Genomic DNA, 25,732 nt, shown 5'->3' on the forward strand with positions numbered 1-25,732 from the left:
GGTATACACTACTCGGTCCTAATGGATCTGAAAATAGTTTATAAATCTTATCTCAATATTTGTGGAAATCTGTTTCATTATTTAGGTTACAATTATAAAGATAAGAAAATTGAACAAAAATATAATTTGAATGGAAAATTTCTGAAGAACAGGGGAAATATGATAAATTGCAATGACTAAGAAAGTTAATTGAACAAAAAATTGCAAACTGTTTAACTTGAATGAATCGGCAAAAAAAAATTAAAAAATTAAAATACAAATATTCACAGAACTAAACTTTAAAGCATGGCACAAATATCTTATTTCTTTATGATGAAAACATTTTACTAATTCTTGAACCAAGTTTAAGCTCTGCTGACTTTTTCCTTTGTTGCACCAGACCCAGTTTCTCATGAACAGCCCTAAGTATTAATATAATCAGATGTTTGACCAACAAAAACAAATTTAATCAAATATTTGAACAGCCCTACACAAACATCAATATAATCAAATATTTGAACAGCCCCAAACATCAAGTTTTTCAACAGCCCTGAAAATAAAAATATCATATGTTGAACAGCCCTAATCATAAAAATAATGAAACCAAGTGTTTCAACAGCCCTGAACATAAAAATAATAAAATTTTCAAACATTCTCTAATAAAAAAAAATAAACAAACCTATTATTTGGTTCTAGTTGCCTTGCATGGACCAAATCCTTCTCAGCTAAATCAAACTCTTGCATACTCAGATACGAAACTCCTCTTCTAAACATAAAAAATTATTATAAAAAGCAGTGCTTGATCCGGATCCGTTGAATCCGCAAGATTTTGGCTTTCTGGATCCAGATCCGGATCCACAAAAATATGCGGATTTAGCGGATTTACAGATCCGAATCCAAAAGGCAAAATATCAACAAAAACTACAAATAAAACTTTTCTCAAACCCCAAATTTGAACTATTGAAAAAAGAGAGATTATAAAATTTTTCTGATTTCTGAATCATCAACCGGATCCTCATCAAAATAAAATGAATCCTAAGCACTGATAAAAAGCTAATTTATTGGTTTATATATTTTCATTAAAACACAAACTCAAAAAAAAGTTCTTTAGGTAAATAAAGATTCCATGAAAAATCTTCAGAAAAAAAACATGCAAGAAAAAAATGTACAACTTACCTGTATAGAGTTTTTACGTTGCTAGGTTGGGATTGAAGAACAAGTCCTGAGAGTTCAACAACATTACTAAAATTTTTCCACTGGAAATGACAAGCACCTGCAAAATGATAAATAACATAATATTATAGAATTGGGATAGATGGCATACAGCTCAAATTTTGATTATCAACACGGATTTGAAGAATAATTTTGGATCGGAGGTCATTGACCTCATTGGAGCCGAAAAAGAGGGAAAATAGAAAATTTTTATATTTCTTTTTAAATCATTTTCTAAAATGTTCTTTAAAGTTTCCTTAGTTAAAATAATTTGAATACCTAGATTATTATAACATAGATTCTGTAGATCCTCAGCTTCTTTACTCTGAGCATAATTATCCTCTGGTATCCCTCGTGCTAATAACAAAACAAGTTATTAATCCAGTTCGACGAAAATATTCTGAAAATATTCTATCCTTGTGAACACATGTCACGAGACAAAAATAGAAGATCAAGAAAAGAAATAATTCATTCGACAAAAACTCAATTGTTTTTAAAGAAATTTCAAAACTATAAATCAGATGTAACAAGAAAACAATTAATGACAAAAAATGGCTAATCCATATTTACAAAAGCTCATTTTTTAAGTTTTGAAAAAAAAATGAAATGGCACGAGAATCCATAAAAGGAAGAAAAAAACATACAGCACTGACCTAGAACCGCCAGCTTGTAGGCCTGTGTAAACATATGGAATGAATCCAGATATCGTTTCTCCTTGAATAATCGGACACCAGAACTATGCATTTCACGGGCCTAACACAAATATCGTCATAAGGATTGTCGTTGTGATTTGAAGTGGACTTTCATTTTTTTTTAAAGCTTACCCGATTCACAACGCTACCATTTAAACATTTCTGATCAATAATGTGGAATCATTTAAATTTTCTCTACCGAAGTCACTCAATAAAATATTTTTTTTTTTAATTTAAGAAAAATCATAGAAATCTCCATCATTCTTTATCAGGCAAAACTTTTAAGAGATGTTGTGAATCGAACATGTCATTCTATAAATGGAAGGTAACTTGAAATTACGTTTACAGCCCCTTTAAATCTGCATAATAAAACAAGACATTCGTTATATGTTCCCTATAGCCGGCCAAACGGCTGGACCGAATGGGCTGAATTTTTTGTGGACACTCATGGGTAGCCAGAGGGTGACATAGGCAAAAAAATATTTTTTTTCAAAATGTTTTTTTTTTCACGGGCAACGCCTGGCCCTTCAGCTAGTTTTATCTAGACGATCAGTTTCAGGTTCTTTATATTTTCTAGAGAAACCCCCTCTCACTATTTTCTCTCATAGCTTCATAAATCATACCCTTGAACATTGATCAAATATTCTTTTAGTAACGTAAAAATAACATATTAATTGGTGAAAAAAAAATCTTTCCATATAATCCCTATGCTAACCTGCCTTAGTAAGTTTAGTCTCGTTAAACCACTTATATACTGGTTGAGCATTGAGTAAGGTTTCAAGGTTTAGCTTAAATTCTAATGAAATCCAGTCTGGTTCCACAACATCCAACCCTCCTCTCCCTGCTCCGTTATACTCTGGCTCTGAGGGATAAATTTATCAAAAACAAATATGTTTTTTTAAATTCAAATAAGATTTAGTTACCTAGTAAAACCCTCATATTAAACTGTGCTATCTGCCCAGGGTAGCAGGACTGAATACATCTGCAATTACAATCATTAAAAATCGTTTTTTCAATAAAAGTGGCAGTGTACCAAACACAGGGAGTTCCCTAGAAATCTTCTTTCAAGTAAAATCAATAATGTAGAAAATATAACTAAATGTAAACGATTATATGACCCAATGATGTGGTTTTACCAGTAAACGACTCCAGGATTTCTATAACAAGTTTACACCAGAAGATAACAAATGAGCTAAATTTATTTCTGAAAAAAAAAATTATTATTTTTAAGAAACATTTTCTTAAATTAAAGGTACAAATTGGAAAATCGTCTATATTTGGGAGTGTTGCTTGATTCACGTTACGGTGAAACATTAAAAAAAAGACCAGCCTAAAAATCCTTTAAAAATCTTACTTCTCCAGCTGTCTGTCAACTTCTGTCTCGGCTGATCCAATCAAGAACTCACAAGGGGAAGATGAAAAGTATTTACTCAGCAAAACATCATTGCATAACTAAATTCATAAAGTGGATGGTGGAGTTGGCACATTTGGTTTAAATCTTCCAATTTTTTGGGTGCACGCCTAATTAGTGATCGAAATTCCTAAAATAAAATCAAAATGAATTTTAATTGGAAGGTCAAACACTAGATTCGTTTCTGCTACTGTATTCCTGGGGTTCCTAGCTTTTAATTGATATGCATAAAGCCATAGTTCAAATATTTTCATTTTTGGAGGTCATTTAGGTCATTAAGGGTCATTAGAAGGTCAAACACTGGATTCGTTTCTGCTACTGTATTCCTGGGGTTCCTAGCTCTTAATTGATATGCATAAAGCCATAGTTAAAACATTTTCTTTTTGGAGGTCATTTAGGTCATTAGAGGTCGTAAGAGGTCATTAGAAGGTCAAATACTGAATTTGATGATGCTACTGTATTCCTGGGGTTCCTAGCTTTCGTTTGATATGCATGAAGCCATAGTTAAAACATTTTCATTTGTGGAGGTCATTTAGGTCATTAGAGGTCGTAAGAGGTCATTAGAAGGTCAAATACTGAATTTGTTGATGCTACTGTATTCCCTGGGTTCCTAGCTTTCGTTTGATATGCATAAAGCCATAGTTGAAATATTTTCTATTTGTGGAGGTCATTAGAGGTCATTAAAATTCAATTTTATTTTATTTTAGGAATTTCGATCATTAATTAGGCGTGCACCCAAAAAATTGGAAGATTTGAACCAAAAATGAAGGCAGGGCCCCCCCCCCCCCTACATCAAATGTGCCAACTCCACCATCCCCTTTGTTATTTAATTGTTTAATTCTTAGTTTCTTCTAAGAAAAGGAGATTTGAAGAAATAGTGTTTGCTGGAGGGAGAGTTATTTTAGAAAAAATCTTTTTTATTTACGGACTTAACTTGAATTGGGTCTTTATCGGTCGTTTTTTGGCAATATTTTCTTTCAGGGTCAAAATTTGGCATAATGTAAAGGTAGGAAATGTTTTTTTCATTTTTGTAATCTAAACATTTGCCGTTCTTAAAGAATGTTAAAATTTGACCCTACCAGAAGATATATGCAAAGAAAATACAAAAAACGATAATTTTAGGCTCTTTTTTCCAATTTTTGTTCTTTAGGATAAAGATGTTGCAAAGTTTAATAAAAGCAAACTTTAAATTAAAACAAATTTTGAAATCATGCAAGTTTTATACATTTTAACTCATAACGATCCAAAACGATTATCACTAGATGTGCACAAGAGTGGTACAATTTACTCATTATCCAAAAAAAAGAACAATTCCTTTATTTCAAAAAGTTTGTTAAGAGAATCACCTGATCCTCCACTATTCCTGTCAGATTAAGAAGAGAAAAGGAAATCGATCCAGACGCGCCAATTCTTAAAAGAAGTTTTAACTGATCAATTAATTAATTTTTTATTTAATTTTAAACACTTTTTTATCAGTCCTTAGAATCCATTTCATATTGATGTACATTCGTGTACGGTCCTGGATCCATACCATACAGAGATTGAGAAGTTCTTAAAATCTCTCTAAATTCGTGTTCAGAAGGCAGTGTTTCTTAATGTTTTGGTTGATATTTTACTCCCTTGGATCCGGATCCAAGCATTTTTATGGTGATCTGAGGCCGAATTTAAAGAATTTGATCGGCGGCTTAAATTTGAGACGCGGCTCAAATAGATTGATTCCACTTAACCCTATTCCCGCTGGGGGGGGGACCCCCCAGCGTATCCTGGTTTTCAAGTACCCCAGCAGGGATAGGGTTAAAATTGTATTCAATGTTTCAAGATTTAAGTCGGCGCTCAATTGAAACCGGTTTTTGGCGGATTTGAGACGCGGCTCAAATTCATTAAATTCGGCCTCTGGATCCAAAAATTCAAAATGTTGCGGATTTTTTGCACTTTTGCACTTCTTTTATATCTTTGTATTACCTTGGTTTCCAAGAAGAAGTGTCACCTTCCTCTATAACAGTCTAAAACATAAAATTAAAAACAAAATCTTGCTTTGTAAATTTTCTTTAAGATTTCAGGGGAAACAGAAAATATGAAATTTTGGTTTGTATTTTTATGTTAAGCACAAAATCCGTCATTATTTTAATTTACCCTAAAAGCTCTCCTCCCCCTGGTAAAAACAAAACCGACAAATAGTTCTAAAAGTATCGTACGATATACCTTTTTATGTAAATTTCATTAAGGTTATTTTCCTAGCGCACGATTTTTAAACACAAACCCCCATCCTATCAATTTTGTACATGTAGGCGCAACCGCAGCGTCATGTACAAAATTGATTGAAGGAGGGGGCGGAGGGGTCCAACAATCGTTCTCTAGGACAGACCCTTTCATTAATCTATATATAAATTTGGCTTGTCTGTCTGGGTGTTTGTTTGTTTGTCTGTCTGTTTGTATCCAATGAACGTCAAAACGGCAAAACCGATCGGGCCCAAATTTTTTGTGGGACATCTAGGGACCCCAGGGAAGGTTTATGAATGATCAAAATTTCAAATATTTGTCTCCATCAAAATTCAATCTTCATTAAATTTTTGAAAATTTTGAAAAGCCACGAAATTTTTTGTGAAAATCCGCGAATTATTTTTGTTTTGTTTTACGATGTACACAAAGAGAACATGTTCACAATTAATTTAGAAGATAAAAAGCCTAGAAAGAAGGGTGCGAAGCACCCTGAATTTCTAGTACATTATAAAAGAGTTCGTTTAGTTATGTAAGGAACACAAAAACTTTCCTGAAAACTGGAAAAGGTGTCTACCGAGTAACTTATTTTATATTGGATTTTAATATTGATTAAATTGTGTAGAAACAACAAACCTTGGTTATAGTAAAATCTAGGGACTCCCAGTACCGCCGATGATCTGGTATTTGAGATTCAGTCATTTTCATTTCAAGACATTAGCTTTACTCGCTGTACATAGCTCAATAAATAGCTACACTTAAGGAAGAAATCTGAGGAATAATTGAAGATTTTAATAAGTACTATAAACATTCCACAGCGCTTATAGCCCTCCTAATCACGACGCCACGGCCCAAGCTATTATTATACAGGGTGTCCCAAAAAACATGGGAATTCAGTGACGAATTCGATATCGTCTTTGTTATGAATTAGCATTGTAATACCTAATTTCAAAAGCCATAATATTATTATGTCTGCTAGAGTTTATTTAATGAAAAGGGTAAAAGACTGAAAAGATGTGTCTATAATGTCTCCGCAAGATGAACAGTGAATATGGACAAGTTTACTCTGTTTGTATACTGTAATTTTCTTGTTTTACTAAGTACAACCGGTTGCAGTCAAAACATAAACAAACAAAATGTAAACATAGCAGACGAAACTCTTACAGATTACAGCTTTCTCAGTAGGTATCACTATACTAAATCAAAGAATTANCCAAGGGTTCCCAATTCAAGGGAACCCGTGGTTAAGTTGTACTAGTGTAAGCTGTACTAGCCGCAGCGCTCGGCCCAGAAAGTGTCTTAACCTAACCTAACCCTAGATATATACTAATTTTATTAAAAATTGTTGAAAAAGTGGTCATGTACAAAATTGATAGGTGGGGGGGGGTCCAAAAATCGTATACTAGGACAGACCCCAATCTCAATGAACATTGAGGCAACTCTAGACACCCTAGATGACTTTGAATATTAATAATGAAAATTGAAATTGGAGCATGACAGTGACCGGCTAAACATTACGGCGACGTTTAGTGTGAGATTGAAGCTGCTTGAAACAGCTTCAAATTTACGGATATATTTTGTTAGAGACAAAAACTGTTTAAGCTGTGATAACAGCTTCAAATGCAAATATTCTAAACGTTTATTACAATGTTTATGAGATAAAAATACTTATTAAACAATTTTCTCTGACATTTAGCGGTAGGCTTTACTTTTTTATCTCTGTTTGATTAATAATTTCTTCAATTATACTTCAATAATGATAATGCGAGAATGCCGTTAAAATTTTATGACGAAATTTGTCCAAATATTTCTCAGCCAATGGAAACAATTTCTTTATTTTCGACCAATTAAAGTAGAGCACCGAGTGAAATGGCCAATAGGAGGTTTCAAAATATTCTAGTGAATTTCATCAGCTGATATTAGTCATAAAACCTGAAACCAAAACATTAAATAATAGACTAATAGAGTTCAGTGAGTTAACCATAGTATTAAATTGAGATAATAGCGCAAGGTACTGTATATAAATAAATAAACGATTATAAATCAATCAATTACCATATAGTATTGAAGATAAATATGATAACTGGAAGTCACAAGGTTGAGAATAAAACTTAATACCTATCAAATCTGATTCGCAAAGTTAATAATCTCGACACCGTGATTTTAGCTATGGCAACAATTTATAAGGTCCGTCCTAGTATACGATTTTTGGACCCCCCTCCTATCAATTTTGTACATGACGACTTTTTCAACAATTTTCGGTTCAACAAAATTAGTATACATTTAATTGGTATGGTTAGGTTAAGACACTTTCTGGGCCGAGCGCTGCGGCTAGGACAGGCAAGGGGCCGAGCGCCGCGGCTAGGACAGGCTAGGGAGAACAGATCCATCATCGTTCCCCTCGCTTTTTATATTTATTGTTTAAAATCTGTTAACTTTCTTCATTTTATGTTTCATTTTAGTTTTGAATATTCCAGTTTGGATAGACACATACTAACTGAAAGCTGACAAGTAAAGAATGCTTGAACTACGGTTACGGAGCTGGATATTGGGTTTATTAATCCTAAATCTAGTCGGAGCTTGTCTAGGTTGGGGGGAAACCAAAGGAAAAGTTCTACTAAAAGATGTTCAGGTATCTTACGCTTTTTCAAATATTATACCCTAAGAAAAAGTTTTTATAAAAATATGCATAAATTTAACCCCCCCGTTTCNTTATCATAATTATTTTATATTTCCGAAAGCTAAGTCCAAAAATCGTTTTCTATGAAATTACCAAATCACAAACCCAAGGGTTTTTGCCAGTGGTATTTTTGTTATAAGAATTTTTTAACATTACCCTTCCCTCGTAACTCTGTTTTTAGTCGGTAAAATTATAATTTTTGGGAAGTTATGGCAGACAATTGTGTAAAATTTTCCCCTCTTCAAACTTTCATTTAGTGTTTTAGTATGAGGGAGGGGGTGCTATGCCGCCATGAGCCCCAAACTATGGTCTCAAGGAGAGGAATTGCTGAAAATATTTAGTTTCTTTTTTTCTTTTTAATTATGGTACCTGATTTTTATAGGTACTGACACTACACCAAGGAAAGATGACTACAGGACGTCGGAGTAGTTCAGTTCCTCAATTAAACTGTGTTGGAGGAAGTGCTAGAGGAATGTTTAATCCACAGGTGAATATAAAACTGGATTAGGCCAGTTCAACAGTTATACTGTCGTGGAGTACATTTAAAACTTTTATAAAAAGATGTGATTATTAAAAATAGTATTTTTTATCTTAATAACGAAGAATATTTTTTCTTGGCTGTTTCTACTTTTTGTCAATTATATAGATTCTTCTGCGTCGCGTCGGATCATTTTTCGGAATGTTTCCCGTGAAAACCAATTTTATTGATTAAAAATAATTGAAATTAATCATGGAACTATATTTTAACCAAGCTGAGAAAAGGCCTTTTTAGGTTTTTTTTCTATATATTAACATAATTACTGTACTACATGTAAATAATTATTATTAGGTTGTCCAATGTTATAATCGTGGCTGGGATGGCTTAGATGTTAACTGGGAGTGTAAAACTGATCTTGATATGGACTATAGACTTGGTGAGTAGGATTACGATAAATCATTAATTACAGTCATTAATTTGTTAAATTATAAGGATACTTTAAAAATGTATTATTGTTGGATTTTTAATCAATATCTGAAAAAAACTAAATCAAATGAAGAATACCTGAAACCCCCACCACCTCTGGAAATAAATTACAATTTATCAATTATTGAAATTTCCGAGTTTTTATAATTATTTGACTAATTTGATCTTTCGAATGAACAAGTGTATACTATTTATATTAGGTAGCGTGAATGTGCTCTGCGAGGGATATGATTATCCGGAGGATCCGTATATTCTGGCCGGTAGCTGTGGTCTGGAGTATACCCTGGAGTTGACTCAACAGGGTAGAGATAAACAGAAAACTGGAGGAAGCAGTAGTTATCAATCTAACTATGCACAGGACTCATATGCAGGTTTTATCAAGTATTTTAAACATTTGGGATTTTTTCGGCTTCTAAAGGTACTGTTGCCTGTTGGTGTTATTTCAAGAGACTCTCCATGCAAAAATGACAATGCCCGATTTACTGATCAATAGTCATTGTCCGAATGTAATGAATTTAAGCCGCGTCTCAAATCCCCCAAAAACCGGTTTCAATTGAGCGCCGGCTGAAATATTAAAAAATTGAATACAATTTTAAGTGGAACCAACCATATTTGAGCCCCGGCTTAAATTTAAGCCGCGGCACAAATTCTTTAAATTCGGCCTCAGGAAGATATTGTCTTTTTTCTAGGTTTAAAAGTGTTTAGTTCTGAAAATTCCTGTACGTTTTCCTGCATTAGAATGCGCAATTCACTTTTGCAGAGAAACCACAATTAAAATTTATCAGTTTATAAACATTGATATATTATTTTAATACTTGATCAAATAAAGGGTACCGTTGTAAATCGGGCATTGTAATTGTTGCATAGATGGTTTTTTGAAATTACGCTTACAATCCCCACTTAAGTCTGCTAATTCAAACTTATCGTAAGATTATATTTTTTTAACATTTTTTCTGTTATGAATTCTGGTTAAGAATTCTTTAAAGCTCTGAAAAAGTTTCAAACTTTTTATGTTTTAGTTGTATCTTTTTTAACTTGATTGTTTTTGATGTTAAAAAATGGATCAATGAACCCATTACCTAGTACTGTAAAATAAACTAAAATAACTAATATATACAACTAGCTGAAGTACCAGGTGTTGCGCGTAAAAAAAATTTGAAAAATTTGAAGAAAAAAAATTTCAAATCTATTTTAGCATATAACACCCCCCGGCCACCCGTCGAGTGTCCACAACAAATTTCAGCCCAATCGGTCCAGCCGTTTGGCCGGCTGTAGGCAACATATTTTTATATATACGAATGTCTTGTTTTACTATATAGACTAGCTGAAAGGCCCGGCATTTCCCGTGGAAAAAAAATATTTTTTAGCCTATAACACCCCCAGGGCGCCCATGAGTGTTCTCAAAAAATTTAGCCCAATCGGTCTAGCCGTTTGGCCGTCTGTACGCAACATAGATATATACGAATGTCTTGTTTTATTATATAGAACGTATAATTTAACTGCATTACACTATATTAACCTTTTCTAATGGATTAGGCGCTTACGATGATAAGTATGGATCCACTAAATGGAAGGGATTAAGTGATCTGATCATCCTTGGAGTTGTTTGCATTGTTATCTATGCAATATACAAAACCTGCATCGAGTCTGAGGTAGTATTAAGCATCTTTTAAACGATTTTTTTTATTATCAATGACATTTACAGCAATTAAATTAGTCAAATTCTGATACGTTGTAAATAGAGATGGTCTAAAGGGGGAAAGCTTAACATCATTTGTATAATGTGCATACTTTTTGGTGTTTGGCTTATTTTTTTTTGTTTCCTAATTTTTGAAATGTTAGGAGATGGGTGATAGGCAGTACAGTAGTACAGGATCTGATGGTTATCCAGGAAATAGTGGAGGAGGAGGAGGTTGGACATCTCCTGGCTCAGGTAAGGATAGGCAATACAGTAGTACAGGATCTGATGGTTATCCAGGAGCTAGTGGAGGAGGAGAAGGTTGGCCATCTCCTGGCTTAGGTAAGGATAGTCAATGCAGTATTACAGTGTCGGATGGTTATCCTGGAGCTAGTGGAGGAGGAGAAGGTTGGGCATCTCCTGGCCCAGGTAAGGATAGGCAATACGGTAGTACAGGGTCTGATGGTTATCCAGGAGCTAGTGGAGGAGGAGGAGGTTGGACATCTCCAGGCTCAGGTGAGGATAGGCAATACAATAGTACAGGATCTGATGGTTATCCAGGAGCTAATGGTTATCCAGGAGCTAATAGTGGAGGAGGAGGAGTTTGGTCATTCTCAGGCTCATGTAAGGAACTAAACACTTGCCTCAAACTCTAAATTGCTCAATCTTTGCAACCTGATTTGTAGACCTTGAATATAACATAGCAGAATTATAAAGCCGAAGTCTAAAATTCACATGACAAATCACAAACCAGATAAACAAAAGTAATCATTGTATATACAATATTGTACGAAATTTGTATCAATTATAACTTAGAGGTTACTCTTGGCCCTGGTCGGGAGTTATAAAGGAGGGTTTTATATATATATATATATATATATATATTTCTTTGTCCTTTTTGTGAAAAAAATTTTAATTATACTTATCATACTTTTTTGTTACAACTCCTTCTGGAGTGTAAGCCGAGAATCGTTCTCCCGGATTTTTTTTATTTTCGATTTTTCACATCTTATTTTCATTCTTAAGAGAAAACTAAAAGATTTTCCTAATTTTATTCTTCTACTTTTCACATCTTTAAACAAAATCAATATCCGATGATGCATTAAATTGAGTCGATTTGCAAATTTATTACCTCTAAAATATTGTATCAAAAAAAGGCTTTATTTTTTACTTTTGCATGAAAGACGGTGTTTTTAATGAGGGTTTTTGTACGAAATCCCTAAAAATATTTTTTTCATTTTCAACACCATTGATAATTTTAATAAAAAATCATGGAAGGGGTTCAAACATTTAAAATTTACTGTATCTTTTTCAAGAAGTGAATGAAGAAAGAAAATAATGAATTTTTGTGCAGGAAACACTGGTAGTTATAGCAGTCGTGGTGCCGGGTATCCTGGACATACAGCTGATGATGCCAGCTGCGGAGGCGGAGCCCGCCGCAGGGGGACTGGTGCGGCGGGTATGGGAGGTGGTAACTTCTGGACTGGAGCTGGAGTTGGCGGTTTACTGGGATATATGTTCGGGGCCAGGAATAATACTGGTAGTTATGTTAGATAATCGAACTGAACCGACATTAATCAGCATTCCTTTTTCGAATCATGAAAACAAATTAGACAATATATCTGTTATATCCTGACGTAATTGCGTTATTTTAAAGAAGTTTCTTGCTTTTAAACTTGAAATTGAAGTGATACAGAAATGCAAAGTAATTTATTTCAAACAAATAATACATTATATAATATATATACAATTTTTGAAAATTCTATCTGTGATTTCTTTTAAATCTTTTTATTAAAAAATTATGATCTGCTGTAGGAGGATATGGCGGATACAACAGAGGCTACGGTGGATACAACACAGGCTTTGGAGGAGGAGGAGGCTGGGGCGGAGGAGGCGGTTGGGGTGGAGGTTCTACACGAAGTTTCGGCGGAGGCAGCAGTGCGCCGGCCAGCTCAGGAGGCACGAGAACAGCCTCCGGTTTTGGAGGGACTTCAAGAAGATAGAATAAAATTGTTTTTGTTAAAGAGACAGTATACGTAATTTCATGTCCGATTTACAAGTATCCTGAATGCTTTGTCTGATCAAGAATGAATGAGAAACCCACTTTTGCAGAAACAATAAAGGACAAGTTAAGTTATACATTTTTAGTCAGAAAAAGGTTTATACAGTACCATTCTAAATCGGACATGCCCTAGTTTAAGTTGAGTTTCGCTTGAAATTACATGACAATCCCTTTGACGGTTTTGTAAAAAAAAATGAGCATGGCGATAACAGACTTTATTGCATGATATGTTGCAATTCACTTACATACATCATCTAGATGACCTTTGCAGTTTGCTGTTCTAAATAACTGAGGATTTTGTAAATAAAAATTTTATTGTTATGTTGAAGATATTATTGTCAGGCATAAAAATTATTTGTCATTCACCACTTTAATTTATTTCTTGCTTCAACACTAGAAATATTGAACTAAAATAAAAATATCAGTGTTAAAGTACAGTAATTTATTTGTTAAAATTTATCTTAAAAATCACATTCAGAGCTGGAAAAAATTTATTAATAATAAATTATTTGTTTGAAAGATGTAGTCAACTTATTTAGAATGCAGAATAAGATAAAGGATTTGTTCATTGCATGAAATAGTAATTTGGTTCGTAAGGACTCTGTTTGGATTTTGTTTAAACATCAATGGATAGCGAAATTTTTGTTTTAGACCTTTGTATCAATAAGCTTAGCTGGAGATCTTCACCAATCACCATGATGGCTAAACTTTAGCTGCAGATGTTGAAATAAGTATATTGGCGGATTTTAGACTTATGGATTACCCGATTTATAACTTTCCTCCCTTCATCGTTGAAGTTTGTCCGCTGGAAATAAAGTTCTGTCGCTAAATTCCAGGCCTAGCCGGATATCCAACATAAAAATTCACTGTTTAGTTCTTATGCACTTCAATCAATAAAAAAAAGGCACTTGTGTTCAGCGTATGCCCTCAGTCTACAGTATGTATTCCTAATCTAACATTGATAGAAGATCTAGACTGAGACCTAGTTCTAGTATTAGTCCTGGAGAAGGATCTGGATCTAGAGCATCTGAAAACAAACCGTAATAAACCAGTTTTATTTCTCTAGTCAAGGTAGAGGGCTTAGAGACGACTTAAATATTTTTATGATTTTATCTTGAAATCTAAAATGGAGAAAAATAATAATTGTAGATACAGTTTTTGCTTTAGTTTTCAGAAAGTTTATTTCCTGCACTGGTAATATGGATAACAGGCAGACCACATTTTAGACAATACTAACTTATGAACCCAGCGCTGCTCAGGTTACTTAATGTTACTCCCGCCGATTACCCGCACTTGAACGATTTTACCGGGAACTAAATTTTCGCTACAAAAGTCGACCCACTCAACTGAGTACCTCAAAACAAGCTAAGAACACTCCCCACTTCCCCAATCAAAATTAGAGGCAAATCGGTCCAGGGGCTTCTGAGTTATTTTCGGACAAACAAAGAAACAAAAAAAAAGTCAGCTCGAAATCTTAAGAATAAAGAAATATCTATAATTAAGAAAGGTATCAGCCAACCATTGTGATAAGTGGATAATCGAATGGCTCGTTATCTGCATTTAAATTATTTCATTTAATTCAGTTGTCAAAAAAGTTAACCTTGGTTTTTGTTTTATCATCTGATCCCTGTTCTGTAGTTTCATAGGTCGTGCCACCACTGTAAATACAAATTTTCATTTTTGGAGACTTCTTTAATAAGAAAAACTAGCGTTCCCTCGGTTACATAAAACAAAGTTTTAATAATTATTACTATAAAACTAAATTTTACTTATTTCCCCCAAGAAAATATAATTAATAAAATTCCCACATCGGTTAATCGACCATAGGCAATATTTAATAATTGGTTCTTCATTGAATTGATAACTTCAAACCCACAATGTCCTCCCAGCTCTATTACTATTCCGGCCACGTTAGGTTAGGTCAGAATAGATGAGATTGCGGTTTTGTTAAAATTAGGGGGGGGGGGGCATTTATAAAATTTTGCCTAATACATTAATATTTTCTGGTTATTTAAGTTTAAATTACCTAAAGAATCTGCTGCTTGTCTAGCATATGTCGGTTCCATACTTCCCGAGGAATATGAGGCTAAACTTAATAAACTTCTATTTCTTCGAGGAACATTCTCAGGCTCAAACATCCTACTCGTCTCATTTATTACTTGGTTCAGATCATAGAGATCTCCATTTTCTGGTTGACACCTAGTAACAAAATGTCCGCCATTTTCAAGATTGCCGCCAAAATCTGAATTTCTGCCACGTGTTACGTCACTTGTGCTGGAATAACTGGAGTAGTTTGACGTCAGAGAACGAGACCTAGAAAGAAAGAAAAATTCTATTAAATGAAGATATTTGAAAACCGTTTCTGATTGCATTTATTGTAGATTAAAATGCATTTATCAATTTGCAGAAAAACAATTTCATTTATATTGCGCAATTGTTGAAATGTCAAAATGCAAATTTAAATTATTGTTTTTATTGAATTTACCTTTTCTGAAACTTGATCAATGAATCAGGTGGTTTTGATGTTCTATAAGATAATCTGAAAATTTTAAATTAATTTTCATTTAGACATCATTATCATTGATCGTGGAAACCCCAAATGTTTTTACTTGAAATAAAAAGATAAATATGCTTAAATTGTTTGTGAAAGCAATTGTTGGCTTTATCATGACCTTTAAGTATGCTCTTGTCTCTTTATTTGGTTATAGTGAGAGTAGTTTGGATAGATTGATTGATTATAATTAAATATTTGTTTAATAAATTGATTGATTACTTTGCTTTATCCCTAGCTAAGCGCATTATTTCCTTCCTATTATTCCTTCGTTGGATTGATTGATTGGTCCAATACCTGTGTTTATCTCTAGCTAAGCGTATTCTGTCCTCCCTATTATCAGGTATAGTTGGAGTACTGTGGATTGGTCCAGGAAATGCTGCAAGATCAGGAGCAGAACTAGAAATCAGAAAATCAGAAAAAAAATATTCTTTGAATTTTCACTGGGGTTTCCATGATTATTTCTGTATCAAGAAAGTTTAATTGATGTTTGATATTTTTTCCTTTTCAATGCGAATGTAATGTTTTGTGGGGAAAAAACATATTCCAAGAAAATGATAGATTTGGAAAGACTTTGGCTTTGATCTATGATTTAACAGCCCTTTAAATGGATGTTTTCCCCCTTAAAAAGTATTTAAATTTTCTTTGCACTTCGCGTCATTTATTTTAAAATTTTACCTTAGTATTTCCCTTTATCTAAATTCCCCCCTCTCCCCAACTAATTAACAATTATAGCTTTATGCATTATGCAAGTGTTTGGCATGTCTTCCCGCGTCCCCCATGAAGGTCAAGGAGAGATTACATTAGGAGAGGATTAAGGGAGATTAATGACGAGGACTAATTATAGTCTTCTGGAGAGTAATACAGAACTATACAGAGGGATACATTATAATATATACAGGGTGGCCAAAATGTACGGATTGTACGGATTGTACGGATTGATTTTTTTTAACCCTAAAATTGTACGGATTGTACGGATTTGTTTTCAAATTGTACGGATTGTACGGATTTTATCCTGGAAAATACACCGTTTTTTTTTAATTTTCACTCATTTCATCATGTACCCAGTATTTAGTTTGTATATATGTATGAAGCCAATTTTTTACAGATTGATTCTTCCTGAAGAAGTTTAAACCCTCTTACATGAAATGAACACAAAAGACAATGAATGAAAAATTGAATTTTAATGTTTTTTTTTCAAAAATGGGATTTTTTTCGAAAATTGTGCTGATTGTACAGATTTTTAAAAAAAATGTACGGATCTTTAAAAAAATGTACGGATTGGTTTAAAAAAATGTACGGATTGTACGGATTTTTTAAAAAAAAATTGTACGGATTGTACGGATTGTTTTTCGAAAATTGTACGGATTGTACGGATTTCTTCTGAAAATGTACGGATTTTTGTACGGATGGGTTCAAAAAAGTTTTGGCCACCCTGTATATTATAGTCCTTGAATTGGGACTCTACAACATATCCTGGCTAAAATACTGTACACGGCACACGCGCCTAACTATAATTCTAATCCTATTTTTAGACATAGTTACTCCTTTTATAACAACTCTTTCAGCAGAATTTTGTCAGACACTTTTAATTGTTGTTTTAATGACTTTAATAAAGTTGACGGTATGATTGCAGGTATAAACAATGTTACGAAATATTAAGTTGTAAAAAGAAAACAAGGCGAACTTTTTCTATTTGAAATATATTATTAGACTAAACAAATCTAGTTGAGAAGTTTTGTGTTTCCTCGCTGGATATTTAGTTTATACCTATTTATCCTGGATATTTATAAATATTATTCTTTTACCTGAGCTAAAAACTTGAGAATGGGATATCCTTAATCCCGATCGGTTAAATTATCTGGAGATTTATAACAAGAGGAGAACAAGCATTATTTTAAAAGACAGGATCAAGCATTGATCTCGATATCCATCATTCTAAAGTTTTCAGCTCTGGATATTTACCTTTATATCCAATTCTTTTTCCGAGATATATACGTACTTATACATCCTGTTTGGTTTCCTGTAAAACCTGAATTCTGTTTCCTGCATAATTATCCAAACAGGATTCCTGGAAACGATTACCTGAATATTTAACTATACATCCTTATTTGTTTCCTGTATATTTGCCCATACATCCTGGATGGTTTCCTGGATATTTAGTTACCTATACATCCTGTTTTGTTTCCTGTATATTTGCCCATACATCCTGTTTGGTTTCTTGGATATTTACCTATACATCCTGTTAGGTTTCCTAAATATTTAACTATACATCCTGTTTGGTTTCCTGGATATTTACCTATACATCCTGTTTTGTTTCCTGAATATTTACCTATACATCCTGTTTTGTTTCCTGAATATTTACCTATACATCCTGTTTTGTTTCCTGAATATTTACCTATACATCCTGTTTGGTTTCCTGAATATTTACCTATACATCCTGTTCGGTTTCCTGGCTGGATATTTGCTGCTCCAAAGTCTCTGTTCTCCACTCTTCCTAAGAGTACTGGCAAATTGGCGTGTCTGTTCAATCTGTCGTGTGAGTGTAGGATCTGGGGCAGCTTTGTGAAACCATTTATTCCTGAAACAGATACACACACATCATTTTTTATTACACAGATATTTTTTACTTCTTTTTCTTGAATTTATGGTTTGTTGCATCTCTAAACTTACTCCCTTTTCTTACATAGGTAATTATTAAAAAAGTAAGAAACCCGAGTTAAACCTACACAGTGATCTGCAGTGATCCATTGTTGCAAGCTCTAACACAAAAATCGAGTTTTGCAAAATAATTCTGAACATCAAAGCTAAAAAAAAGTTATGTAGTGAGATAAAATCAAAGAACAAGGCGTGTAAGCACTTTAATTTAACCCAGACTTGAAAATTTATTCAACTTTAGATAACTGTCTGGATCTATTTCCCTTTATATATTGAGAAGTTTCACAGACCGTTATTAAATTGTAAATTCTACAGTGTAGACGTAATTTCAAGTGTCCCTCCATCTTTAGAGTGACATGTATGATTAAAATCGGATACCCTTTAAACCTTTAAGGACGTAAACTTGCTGAAAATAGAGTGTCAGGAAATTTGGAGTTAATGTCTCACTTACAGTCCTTACAGTTACGTAGCACAGTTCCTATAAAGGGAGTGTTCGCGAAAAATGAAAGGGGGTATAGGCTTAATGCGATCAAAAAAGCGCTTTTGATCGCTACTAATCTTACTTCTATCTGTTGCGTCTATAAGGAGAAAATTGTTAAAGACGTCTCATACCGAATAACATGGCGTAAGTTTAAATAAATTAGTCAAAGCTCTTTCCCAAACATGAATAACTTTTTTAAAAATTTTATTTGATAAAACAACCAAAAATTTAATTTTTTTGATCAAAGAAACAAGAAACACTCCTAAATTATTTGTTTTATCCTTGAAAACAGAATTTGCCGGATTTTAGACTTTTCCCGTGACAGCAAACTTTGCTCAGAAAATAGTGACAAAACTGAAATACTCTAGGAAATACACTTCCGGTTGCTTTCTTTCTTTCTCAAAAATATAACAAAAATAATTCATGATTCATTGATCCAATAAATATCAAAATGTTTGACGGAATTAACCGGCAATGTATGGAAGTTGAACTCAGAATGAAGTTTTTGTGGAGGAATTTTTTAAGATTCATTTGAGACCTATAAAACATGTTTATGATGTATAAATACGCTCAGTAAAGTTGACGTTCAAAATCATCCATATTGGTGGTTATACGTTAGATGTTTAGGAACATATTTCTAAATTGAAATTTTGTCGACAAATGTTAGATTCAATTATTTCTTTTTCGTTATTATATTGAATTTCTTATTCTTTATGAATTTGTAAAAATCTGAATTGGTTAAAAGTGTTCTCTATCTGTAAAATGCACAACTTCTAAGTAGGAAATATATTTCGATGTTTTACAACATCATCAGTTCTATAGGACAGGATTGACCAATAAAATATAAAGTAAATGAATAGGCAATTAGAACAAAATTTATGAAATAAAATAAAACTAAGTTTGTTTTTAATCTTTGTGACAGAAACAATCTCAAAAACTGACGAGGGTCAACCCAGACCGAAATATATTTTCAATAAATGTGGAACTAACATCTACTTTTTTTACTCCACAAAGGTTTGGTCCATCACCATCACCGAATTTTAAATAAAACTAAGTATTTATGAGAAAAGAACAAATTATTGAAAAGTTTTATTTGAACTGCCAAATAAAACTAGATTTTGTTGAGAACTGAGGGGATGGGGAGTTTCGAAACATGAATGGTTGAGAATGTTAAAGATTTTTAAAAAAGAATTTTAATTTTCAAACATAACGGAAAGACTACAAATTAAGACTAGAACAATAGAAGTGTACTAAAACAGAACGGTAAAAGCCATGATTATAAAGTAACAATAGTAAACACAAATCAGGAGTGGAAAAACTACAAAAGTCAAAGAAAGAAAACGAAAACAATCATAATATCTATTTATGTCATTTCAATGGGTATTATTAAGTGCGAAAAAAGTTTATTCAGTTTTACTCAAATTATTTACAAGCAGGTCGATAAAGTTACTTAATCACCCTGTTGTAGGTTGATTAAGTAACTTTATCACCCTACAATGAGACAAATTAGGTATGAAATTTAAAATTTTAATAGCAGGGTGAAAAAGTTACTTTTTCGCCCTGTTGTAGGGCGATAGTCACTTAATCACCCTACAACGGGAAATATTAGGTGTGATAAATTCCATCAAAATTAAATAAAAAGAACAAATTCATACATAAGGTTTAATCTATCTCTCTTCTTAATCATTCCCTTGGTTAGTGTATTGAACTTATTAATAAAGTATGACTCCCGAGTTTCCTGTAAGTAGTTTGATAGTTTAGTTTACAGAGTGACTATAAAGATTAATATGTTGGCCAGTCTGTTGAGTAAGGTGACAACTTCTGACATATCCTGCATGTTCTCTAAACATCTCTTTAAAACATCTGCCAGTTTCTCTTATGTATTACTTTTATGAATTTGTTCGCAGATTTCTTCAAATTCTTTAAATGTCATCTTTTGAATAAAAATTCCAGGACATCTACGGAAAAGTTTTGCTAACAATGAGACATTTCAGAAACCAATAACTGAATAAGTTTATTTATTTTCAATGATAATAGTTATTTTTTTATTTTCTCAACCTGTTCCTAAACAACTTATTAGTTTACTGTAGAATTTTTACTACATTTTTCGCCATCGTTATTGAATAATTTTTTTTAACCAATTCTCAAAATTTTCCTATAAAAATTAACAATCTATGAGGATTTTAAAGATTGAATTTGCGCTCTTGCTGAACAAATATGCATCGTATATAAACGATGTTAGGAATTTTTCCAAAGGATTTTTCCCAAGTGGCAACTTCCCAACTGTGTAATTTCCTAAGTCTGTCCTAGCCGCAGCGCTTTGCCCCCATTGCAGCCTGCAGCGCCTCAGAGGGCCTAATCTAACCTTTTTGAAGTTACTGCATGGGAAATTGCACATTTGGGAAGTTGCCACTTGGGATTTTGTCACTTGGGAAGTCGCCCTTGGGAAAATGCCTTCGCGAAAGTACCTAACACCGACCTCATAGTTCTCAATTGATTCCTAAAATATTTCTTCACGATACTACATTCTCAGTTCAACTACCCCTTTAAGGAGTTATTATAATCATTATTATTATTATTTTCACTTTAATCTTTATAAAGAAGGTTCTGTTATGCATAATCCTGTTCTAACCTTGCATGATTTCTAACATTTGGAGAAACTTAGAAATATATTTTGCCATAAATGGAAAGTAGTAAAGGTAGTAAATACCTTAAACAATATTACATGCTCTTCTAGATTTGGTAAAGTACTGGGAAATAACTGTTTTTCCTATATATATATATGAACTATACCTGATTAAAGGGATTGTAAACATAATTTCAAGGGACCGATTAACAAAAATACCCTTAAAGACTTTGTTTGGTCAAGTATGAATTAGACAGCCATGAGTATAACTGTTTATTTTCAATTGGGGTTACTCTGCTCGAGTGAATTGCGCGTTTCTGTTGGAAAAACAAAGTTATCAAGCACATTATTGATCAGATAACATGCCCGTATCCAAGCTAGCTCACTTTTCAACTTCAGTCCCTTCTGTCTATTCAAAAGAATAATTCTGCCACTTGATTTATCTCGAACATTCAAGCTGGATTCAATGAATTTCAAAATTTTACTTTTTTTTACTACTTTTTTCATCAATATTATGATTAAATGAAACTCATTTGAAACAGCTACATTAAAATTTGTGTAAGAAATACATTTTGTAAACATGTCAAAATAATTGTTTTAAAAATTCTTTTTTGTGGTTCTTAGACATTTTTACATACATATATAGTGTGTACTATGTTTTGTTTTGTGGTTTTTGTTTAAAATAAATATTATTACTATTATTATATTGCATTATATTGCGGTTCCTATAAGTTTATTGTTAGTAAACTTTGCTAAAAGTATTAATATATTAAAAAGTATGTACTCTTCTTTCTTATAACAAAAGTAACAAAACAATAATTATTAGAAAGTAATATTTACAAACCCGGCAAGAGCGTATAAAGGGGGAGGCAAGGGGGAAGTGCCCCCTTAGAACTCAGAGCTTTCACACTTTTAAATCTTAAACTCAAGAGTGAAGAACATAAAAAAATTAGTTTGCTGTTCATTCAGTGCACTAAGAAGATTGGATACATGGACCAGAGCCACCTCCACCATGACAGAAGTCCGAATGAAAAATATATTTAGAATCCTAATCGGATGGACGCTATCAGGAATAGCGAAGTAAAACAATTATTTTTTAAATGCCAAGCCACGAAGGTTTAAGTTTGAGTAAAAGACCAATTTTATTTTTTTTTGGATTTTATTTACTTTATCCATACATTGCTCCGCTGTTTTGTAATCTTTCTTTTTATTACAAACAGGCTGAAATGCCAGGCGTTGCCCGTGGAATTTTAGAAATCATATTAAAACAAAAAACTTATAACTAAGTTAGCTTATGTCATCCTAAATGGTACCGATGAGTTTCCTCACTAAAATTCAGCCCAATTGATTCAGCCGTTTGGCCAGCCATAGCAAACATATAAATAAACGAAGAGCAGAATTCAAATTGTATTTGTACTCCTACTTTTTTTTCAAAGCAGAAACTTTTACGAGTCATAATTATTTTCCGGACCTTTGTCCTTTTTTCATCTCAAAGAATTTAAATTTAAGTTGGATTTTTCATTTTCAAAAATGTCTTTTACTATCTCTAGTTTAAATACTAATTATTACTAACATAACAGTATAATAAAATGTCGATTTTTATAAACAATGTTTTTTTTCTGCTAGTTTTGTTTGAAGGAGAGATAAAGTATAGTGCATGCAAGGTAATTGGACTGTATTTGTACCTTTAAAGTATCTTATACTTATGCCTGATATCCAAGAAGCCAAATGTTTTTAATCTACAGTTCAAATTCCCCCCCGAAGCTCCTAGGGGGGGGGGGGGGGCAAAAAATACAAAAATGGTTTAATTTTTCAAACTTATTTTGAAATATCGTTGAATTGTTGTATACATAAGTTAATGTTTTACATTCACAAAAAGTTTCTACCATATAGATGTTTTGTATGTTTAAACTTTATATAAATGAAAAATACTAGACCATCAGGGTGCTTTGCACTCATCTATTATTTCAAATTTTAATTGATGCTTAAGCTATCAGCATTTTCTCTTCCATAAAGAATGAAAAAAAAATTCGCGGATTTACATTTTTTTTTCGTGGTTTTTAAAAATTTTACGTAAATCAAAAGGTTTGGAGACAAATTTTTAAAACTCTGAGCATTTATAAACCTTCCCTGGGGTCATGAACTGGTCTTTGGCGTATTTAATCATAGATACGCTCACCATGTAGTATTTTTAGACCCGGATAATTCTAGTTTGTTTTGAATTATCAGGGGAGAATATCCCCCTCCGGCCACTGCCGGCCAATTTTATTTATTTATAGACGAGATTGTTTCTATTTTTGTTCTACCATTATCCTAAGGACCTAATTACACAATAGGGAAATACCAAATGATTGAACTTAGGGTAATAATACTTTTCAGGTTTCTGAAGAATCCATAAGTTTCCATGTTTGGCAACAACTTTCGAGCAGAATTAATAGATGATAAATAGAAATTGCCCCCCCCCCCTTCTGCTAAACTTAAGTAAATTGCACGTAATAAACGTAATTAAAGAGGTATTGAGTGAACGAGCATGATTTGAATTTTTTACATGTAAAATGTAAACAAATAAAAGAATTGAGGTTTTGCCACAAAGTCTGATTTTATAATCACTATATCTTTGGAACCAAATGTTGGAGACCTTAGATATTTCAAACTGTGAATATTCTGTTAGATCAAATAATCTGAGTTTAAAATATCAAAGGTTTACAACTTCGGGTTCCTAAGATATTGAGGTTTAAATATTTGATTTTGTTCCATAGACTCAATTCCTCTGTTTTTCTCACGTGTGCGTAAAATGAATACTAGAGAAGCTACGAGGTCACAAAGTCGTACTAGTAATATATTGCGTGAATTTGATTTTTTCCGTTTGTCTATAGTTTACAGTGCCTTCCCTATTGAGAACAATTTGCTTTTACAAGAAAGAAAAATCAAGATGTTTATTTAAAGTCTCCATGTCATACTTGGTCATGCATATTTAACAAGATTTTTTTTCAGCGTACATTCAGCTTTCACAGAAGCAACAACTAGGTCTTGAGAGGCGCTTCTTAATTCAGAGGTACAGTGTGTGAGAGAGAGATATGGCACACTAAAGAAACTTTAGCCAGGGGTGTATAGGGGGGTATACACCCCTGCTCACAAATGGAAAAGAGAAATACGGAACTACAAGAAACATTGAAGGCCTGCATAAATCTGTTAATGCTGTATTGTCCTGGAGAATGGAGGTTTCCTACTTAACTGGATCCAGATTTTGCTCCTGGCAGCTTTAAATAACAAGCCTGATTAGCTGTTATTAAGTATCCGAACTCGTCGGAAAGACGTTAATTCTTTCTATTGAATCTGGGTCTATGTGTAAGCATCAAGGAAGCTCAGAACAGTCATGGTTTCAAGTTTCTTGTGGCTAAACAGAACCTGTGTGGAATAACATGGCAGTATACACCCTTCTTGGGAAAAAAGAAAATAATAGTGGAGAGAAGGAAGGGTTTCTCCCTCTCTTTCATCCCCCACCCTCTTGCCAGAAACAAGAAAAATAAAGTAGAATCCTGAAAGGTTGCGCACCAAGCACTGTGATACTGGTTTATACTCTGCCAACTGCGAGGAAAAGAAGCACTGTCCAAGATAAACTTTTGTTGAAAATATCCTTTCCTTTCCTAACCTTTCTTATCACATTTGTCATTGTTAAGGCGGAATTCTGACAATGGATATCCTTAGAGTTTTCAAACCCTGCTTAGCGCAGTGACTTTTATGATTCTACCCTGTAAGAGTATAATAAATATGTCTCCTGAGCTTTCTTTGTTAGCTAAGCATATATTGGACTTGAAAAGGAAAGTTTTTTGATCTTTTTTGATACTATTTACCCAAACAATTAAAGAGAGAAACCGGTAAGGTAACATATTTGAACTGATAGTGCAGTACTATTTATAATACTGCACTCTCGGCTCAGCTACGTTACCCCTTGCAAATAAAACCCTAAACATTTTTTGGCACTATGCGCAAACATACCTAACTTCTGGAGGAAAAAATTATTTTTGATGATCCGGGGGAAAACTTAATTGAAAATTAGAAATGGTATGATCCTTATAATTACCTGGGTCCTGATTCTCCAAACCTAGGTCCTGCTCCACCCCACATAGAATACTGGAGAGGGGGTTTTAACATCTTCAAATATTCATTTTACTTTCTTTAAAAAAAATAGGATTATGAATCTGAATATTTATAAGAAAAGAAAGTATTTTTCTCAAACTGAAGATTTTTTGTAATTAAAGAAAAATCATGTTTAGAAGATTTAAAGAGAAAAAGGTAATAAGTTTTTAGATTGTTTTAAATATAAAATCATGAAAAAGTTTTTTTTTGCAAAAAAAAGCGTCAAAGGATTTTGTGTAACTAGACAATCAAGGAATAAGATCCTACATCATGAAGTATGAAAGCAAACCAATATTTCCAGCAATAAAACGACTGTAATTGGTATAATGAAGGGTCATTTATTCTTCTTTAAAAATCCTCGTAGCCAGAGAAACCTTGTTC

The 25,732-nt window shown here is 33.1% G+C and overlaps 3 protein-coding genes across 6 annotated transcripts; 1 reads left to right on the forward strand and 2 right to left on the reverse strand.

Moving 5' to 3' along the window:
- Window positions 1-26: 26 nt before the first annotated feature.
- Window positions 27-6,373, reverse strand: LOC111702171 (peptidyl-prolyl cis-trans isomerase FKBP62). The gene is made up of 11 exons (XM_023473801.1): window positions 6,148-6,373; window positions 5,257-5,297; window positions 4,641-4,704; window positions 3,238-3,335; window positions 2,807-2,865; window positions 2,603-2,745; window positions 1,845-1,944; window positions 1,471-1,548; window positions 1,156-1,252; window positions 659-745; window positions 27-401 (listed from the first exon to the last, which is right to left on the reverse strand). Exons 1-11 carry the CDS (start codon window positions 6,217-6,219, stop codon window positions 308-310), a joined length of 933 nt encoding a protein of 310 aa, XP_023329569.1. The 5' UTR covers window positions 6,220-6,373; the 3' UTR covers window positions 27-307.
- Window positions 3,171-13,256, forward strand: LOC111701939 (store-operated calcium entry-associated regulatory factor). Of its 4 annotated transcripts, XM_023473612.1 has the most exons (10): window positions 3,171-3,182; window positions 5,473-5,479; window positions 7,986-8,143; window positions 8,574-8,678; window positions 9,021-9,105; window positions 9,356-9,526; window positions 10,692-10,807; window positions 10,998-11,088; window positions 12,188-12,373; window positions 12,649-13,256. In XM_023473612.1, the coding sequence occupies exons 3-10, from the start codon at window positions 8,030-8,032 to the stop codon at window positions 12,834-12,836; spliced, it is 1,056 nt and encodes a 351-aa protein (XP_023329380.1). In that variant the 5' UTR covers window positions 3,171-3,182; window positions 5,473-5,479; window positions 7,986-8,029; the 3' UTR covers window positions 12,837-13,256. The 4 variants fall into 4 exon arrangements, with proteins under 4 accessions (XP_023329380.1, XP_023329455.1, XP_023329299.1 ...); XM_023473531.1 differs by lacking the exons at window positions 3,171-3,182; window positions 5,473-5,479 and adding an exon at window positions 7,415-7,522 and having other exon boundaries at window positions 7,989-8,143; XM_023473460.1 differs by lacking the exons at window positions 3,171-3,182; window positions 5,473-5,479 and adding an exon at window positions 7,416-7,522 and having other exon boundaries at window positions 7,974-8,143.
- A 120-nt stretch (window positions 13,257-13,376) lies between these two features.
- LOC111702249 (uncharacterized) lies at window positions 13,377-25,401 on the reverse strand. Its single transcript, XM_023473917.1, has 7 exons — window positions 25,296-25,401; window positions 17,878-18,027; window positions 15,744-15,845; window positions 15,381-15,434; window positions 14,922-15,208; window positions 14,496-14,553; window positions 13,377-13,922 (listed from the first exon to the last, which is right to left on the reverse strand). Exons 1-7 carry the CDS (start codon window positions 25,364-25,366, stop codon window positions 13,823-13,825), a joined length of 822 nt encoding a protein of 273 aa, XP_023329685.1. The 5' UTR covers window positions 25,367-25,401; the 3' UTR covers window positions 13,377-13,822.
- Between the last annotated feature and the right edge of the window lie 331 nt (window positions 25,402-25,732).

Source organism: Eurytemora carolleeae, unplaced genomic scaffold, assembly GCF_000591075.1.
Source record: "Eurytemora carolleeae unplaced genomic scaffold, Eaff_2.0 scaffold101, whole genome shotgun sequence".
Classification (NCBI taxonomy): Eukaryota; Metazoa; Arthropoda; class Copepoda; order Calanoida; family Temoridae; genus Eurytemora; species Eurytemora carolleeae.